The sequence below is a fragment of the Chenopodium quinoa genome, unplaced genomic scaffold, assembly GCF_001683475.1.
Source record: "Chenopodium quinoa cultivar QQ74 unplaced genomic scaffold, ASM168347v1, whole genome shotgun sequence".
NCBI lineage: Eukaryota > Viridiplantae > Streptophyta > Magnoliopsida > Caryophyllales > Amaranthaceae > Chenopodium > Chenopodium quinoa.
Genome location: NW_018743204.1, coordinates 162,279 through 167,613, shown reverse-complemented (window position 1 = coordinate 167,613; position 5,335 = coordinate 162,279). Strand labels below are relative to the sequence as shown.

The 5,335-nt window shown below is 32.5% G+C and overlaps 1 protein-coding gene across 3 annotated transcripts; it reads left to right on the top strand.

Annotated features, from left to right (window-relative positions):
* The first annotated feature begins 1,323 nt into the window (after positions 1-1,323).
* LOC110733804 (CBL-interacting serine/threonine-protein kinase 24-like) lies at positions 1,324-4,537 on the top strand. Of its 3 annotated transcripts, none has more exons than XR_002513676.1 (4): positions 1,324-1,579; positions 3,462-3,518; positions 3,641-3,715; positions 4,260-4,537. XR_002513676.1 is itself a non-coding variant. In XM_021913865.1 (4 exons), exons 1-4 carry the CDS (start codon positions 1,744-1,746, stop codon positions 4,372-4,374), a joined length of 342 nt encoding a protein of 113 aa, XP_021769557.1. In that variant the 5' UTR covers positions 1,598-1,743; the 3' UTR covers positions 4,375-4,537. The 3 variants fall into 3 exon arrangements, 1 of the variants encoding a protein (XP_021769557.1); XM_021913865.1 differs by lacking the exon at positions 1,324-1,579 and adding an exon at positions 1,598-1,818 and having other exon boundaries at positions 4,240-4,537; XR_002513675.1 differs by having other exon boundaries at positions 1,332-1,579; positions 3,641-4,537.
* Positions 4,538-5,335: the final 798 nt, after the last annotated feature.

The window sequence follows — 5,335 nt, the reverse complement described above, 5'->3', positions numbered from 1 at the left end:
CTTATTGCTACAAATTATAAGTATCTAATATGTAAAGTATTGCTCATACGTGAACTAATTTGTATTGCTCATATCTGATATGAATACACATATACACATATGCTATGATAATAGGCACCCTTCTATTACAATAATGGTAAGTTTATCATGTGATCACTTTATAAAAAAGTGATTACTATTTATAGGGTATGTAATTTAGAATATTAAAAAAGAGTAGTTACCATACAAAAGTTTGACTAATCCAAGTTATAAACAGAAAGTAGCTTAACATAAAGTAACAAGATTAGATCCAATTCACATAATAGAAAGTCCTACTATTGTAATCCAAGTTATAAATAGCAGAGTAGAGTAGAGAAGAACAGATTTCATCAGAGCAGCTAAAAAAAACAGGGCCTTAATCCAGTTTTCACAATAGAAAGTCCTACTCTTGTTAAAACAATTTTTTTTTTGTTTTTTTTTTGGGTGTTAAAAACCAATTTCAGCCTTTTTGTGGTGTTAATTTTTTTTTTCTTTTTTTTGTTTTTTATTTTTTTGATTTACTGATGTGTGTATATTTGTGGATGGGGTTAGATGGAGTGTGTTGTTAGATGTGATGATCATGAGTATATGACATTAGAAGTTTTGTGATATTTATTAATTTATGTATTTTTTTTTACCCTTTTTAAAGTTTTAATTTTTTTTTAATATAATGTTTATCAACAATTGGTATTATACTTATCATACATGTCTAACCCAGTTTAACACTGTTGGTAGTATTGATGATTCAAAGACTTATTTTATGTATTTAATATTGTTGGTAATTAGGAATTACAGGTTAATACCTAATAATGAAACACAAATTAGTTCTTTTCCTTTATTATTTATTTGTTTATTTTTAACAAACAAACCAAATTATTAGTTGATCTTTATTGGTTGTTAATTTTTTTATCGTTTATTATGTAGCATATAACTTATAATTGTGAATCTAACATAATGTTTATTAATAAACTCGGTTCAGTTATACCCTTAGCTTATATGTATAATACAAGCATCTAATAATTATTGGTTGGGGATATATGGAGTATATGGGTGGTCGTGGCTTTGATTTGTGTGAAATATTACTCATGACATGTAGTGTAACTAAAGTCATTTTTTGTCTAAATATAAGATAAGTGAAAAATTTTCATACTTTAATTAATCACATTGGCATCTTTAAATAATAGGCAAACAAGAATTACCCTAGGAGTATACAAGTAGCCGACTAGATTGTACATAACAAGATAACTAAGGAAAACAGAATGTTATAATTAAGCTAAGGCTAAAAAAACAAACTCAACAATCTTGACTAAGTCTAACAACATTATTGACTAAGACTATATACTATATTTACAAAATAACAGGTCAAATAATTAGATACTCTAATTATTCCTGAATTTTCACCTTCTCCATTGAAGTGGTTGCCCTAGCTTTCTTACTCCATTGAAGCAACACCTCCGCCTTCTCACTCCATTGAAGCAGTATCTCCGCCTCCATTGAATCGTGCTCTATTCTCCATTGAAGACGAATCTGAGCTTTCTCACCTCCATTGAAGCTGCTCCTGGTTTGTTTCGATTTCGCTTCATTTTGGTTTTGATTATGTTTTTTTTAGCTGTTCTTGATTTTGATCTTCTTTGCGATTGATGAATTGTTGGTTGATTTTGTTGTTGTTGTTTTAGGGTTGTCGAATCTGGTTGTGTTATTCATGTGTTATTGGATTGATTTTTAATGGATTTACTCGTGAATTTGTTCTATGTTATCAAAACCATAAAATCTTACGCATTTGCCTTCTCTCTCCTCGAGGTCTGTTCTTACCCTTGATTATTCTTGCAACTTTGAAGCTCTTGATTATGGAGATTACAATCTTGATTTCTGCAGATTTGGCCCTAATAATCGTTTAATTGCTTCGAATAATCTTGATTTTAGCAAAGGCCCTAATAATGAACCTTTCAATTGGTTGGTTGGTTCTTGTAACGGTTTAGCTTTGTCAGTTTATGATCCTGTTCTTCGTACTGATGTCGATTTTTGTTTTGCGGTTTATAATCCTGTTCTTCGTACTGATGCTTATGCTTTTATTGAGATTCAAAATCCTCAAGGATTTAATATTGGTCATCCTTTCTAATATGTATAGTAGCTGGAAAGTCTATTATTATTATTATTTTAATTTTAAAAATGGAATATTTATAAAGCCTTTTTTCAGACAATTGTCAATTAATCCAAAACTTTTAGTTTCTTAGTCTTCATTTCATATATTTTTTTTTGGTAAAGTTTGGTAAGGGTCAGGCCTTCAGCTCTTTTCCATCAGATTAACTAGTTTTAAAAGAGTTGCTTATCTGACAACACAATTTCTGATTCTGGGGATACTTATTCCTCATATGCTATTGCCCCTTGTGAGGATATGGCTTGTTGTGGTTAGGATATCAAGGTAACATTCTGCTAAGGATACCCAACTTCTGTTGTTGGAGTCTCTGAGGCATTTCTGCTGCTAACTAGGTGAATAATGCTCAAATGAGTGGTGGTAACCTTGATGAGGATCTAAGCTGTGCAAGTTAGGGATTATATATTTCTGAATATTGAAGATGGGGACCTATTGTTGGATGAATTAAGGATGAGTGAAAGCAGGGGGAGCTAGAGTTTCCCCTTAAGATTATAAAATCGTCTGAGAAAATTAGGATGTGACCATTTCATGGCAGATTCAAGGACCTTCAAAAGGCACCCTTGGACTGAGAATCCTGCACATTATATAATAAAGGGCTTGCAGGGAGATGAATTCTTGCATGTTCCTATGGCTGAGTAGCATTCTCAACAGCTTGATTTGGCATTTTTCAGCAATAAGGAGGCTGATTGCCATCTTCAGAACCATTGAAACATGAGTCTTCAATTATTCTGTCATACAAGGAAAGATACAAAATCAATATCCAAAGATTTTCCTAGAAAAGGTTGTGGAATAAATTAAAATTGAACTCTATTTATCTGGAGCGTCTTATGAAAGGGTTTCACATTGAAGTTTGTCTTAACTTTTTTTAGGTTCTCATATTTTGAGCACTTCATGTCCTTTAATGTATTCTCCTTTTTATTTTTCTGGTATAGATTTTCTTGTCGTTTAATGTAACCTTGATAACAACTTGATATATATGCCACTTGCAAACATTCTATGCTGAATTGGAGTGTTGCTTCTGCTGTCTGGTAAGGATTGGAGTGCTTCTCCTTTTAAACAAATTAATCAACTTGATCTAAGTCCCGGGGGATATTTCCTTCATTGAATTGGGCATTTTTATCTCGTGCTATTTATATTCTACCTTATTTATATCGAAATTTTAAGGTCAATTAACTTAATGGTTCTTTGTCTTTGTTTCCCTTTGTGATCTAGATGTGGTTTAGACAACAGTTAAATTATATCTTGAACTATTTGAGCCCTAACCTTTTCCTTTCATTGATTTCTGTAGACAAGACTTGAAGGAATATCTGCTAGTAAGGCAGGACAGTTTGCTGTGGTGGTAGAGGTAGTTCACTTTCTTTTCTTTTTTTTTTAAAATAAAAAAATAAAAAAATTGTTGTTGAGCACTTGAGCTACGCCCCTCGAAATCCTAATAGTATTTTAAATATCCCTTTGTCCTTATTTCAGGTCTATGAAGTTGCTCCCTCACTTTTTATGGTTGATGTTCGGAGAGCCGCTGGTGACACCCTTGAATACCACAAGGTCAATTAGCTTTAAGCTGTTCTTGTTATCTCGCTTGTTTTTAACTTTTCTGAACCGTCTGCGATAAGATAATGCTATAAGGGGATGGCTGTTACGTTAGGGAAAGTTGGAAATGTGTGTACACTGCATTTATGCCTTGTGATTGGTTACTACGTTGAGGAAAGTTGAGAATGTGTGTATATATAGTGCATGTTTACATTGTGATTGGTTGTTTAACATGGCAATTTATGAGCACATACACCACTTCATGCAATCTGATTTCCCCTAATAGAAAAATAATATGTATTTGATTGCTTCTTCTCTCCTAAAATTACCATTTTCTTTACTTCGTTCCCCCATATAAAAGATAGGAAATGAATGAAAGGGGAGTAATAATTTCAAAAGTAATAGAGGGGAGGTATTGAGATTTATGTTTATACAATTTTCAAATTTTAATTTTAATTTTTATTTTTAAAAGTGGTTATCCAAGAAAGAAACAAGTTTGCCTTTTCAATTTCTTTCAAATTCTGACGTTCTGTGCATAGGTTCAAAATGAAATTATCAGTTGCATATATAATTATATCAATATGGCTTCTACAAGTCTCGTAAGAGTTAATCAGCTTGGACCTGCAAACTCCAAGAGAAGCTTCAGATGCTGCTGTCCTCTGTTCAGCTGCTAGTATTAGGAACACGATTTACACCTATCTTTTGGCTGCTGCTGTCCTCTGTTCAGCTGCTAGTGTGGAGCTGGTCTTTGATATTTTCGTTCCTTGCTTTGATTTTTTTTTGGACGAAAATTGTAATATTACAGCCTTTTTTAATGAAAATATGTAACTTTATATATATGTTAATGTTTCTATATCAATTTAAGTGAAAAAAAAGCAATTTTTTTTTTTTAATTTTATTTTTTTGGGGTATTTTTGGCACCGGTTTTGACCAATACCGGTGCCAAAAGTTTTAAAAATTTTATTTTTACACTTTTGGCACCGGTTCAAAGCAAGAACCGGTGCCTAAAGTGGGGTTTTTGCACCGGTTCTTGCTTTGAACCGGTGCCAAAAGTATTGAAAATTAAAAAATTAAAAAACGTGTAGTGGGCACCGGTTAACCGATGCCAAATGCTTTAGTTGGCACCGGTTTTGAACCGGTGCCAAATTTTCATGGATTTGGCATCTCTCAAATACCAAACGGTTCAAAATCGGTGCCAAAGGGGGGGGGGGTTTGAACCGATGCCTTTTTATCTTATTCGTCTAGTGATTGCATAAAGAGCTTCCCTTGTGATCAATGTAACCAAGTTTAGATCCAAAAGGCAATTACAAAATAAGTCATATTAAGTCCTACAAAATCATTTAATCATACCAACTAAAGTCATTTAAACATAATTAACACACAAGTAAAAGTCATAATGTCAATACACAACATATAAATTCTTAATCATCATCATTAAAGTCTTCACCTCCAGACGCATATTCACTTCTACCACTGTCATCATTATCCTTTTCATCACCAATACCAGCACGACTGCGATCGTTTGTTTTAGCATTGCTCTTGCCAATAACTTCACCAGCTTTAAATAATCAAAATGTAGAAAACAATCAATTTTCATAAAAAACATTTGTATTATACGAAAATACTTACAAAAAA

Excerpts from the sequence above, each read along its gene's own strand:
- LOC110733804 (XM_021913865.1), top strand. The coding sequence starts at position 1,744 with ATGGATTTACTCGTGAATTTGTTCTATGTTATCAAAACCATAAAATCT. Across the intron at positions 1,819-3,461 it reads TTGCCTTCTCTCTCCTCGAG|ACAAGACTTGAAGGAATATC; the intron begins GTCTGTTCTTAC and ends TGATTTCTGTAG. Across the intron at positions 3,716-4,239 it reads ACACCCTTGAATACCACAAG|GTTCAAAATGAAATTATCAG; the intron begins GTCAATTAGCTT and ends TTCTGTGCATAG.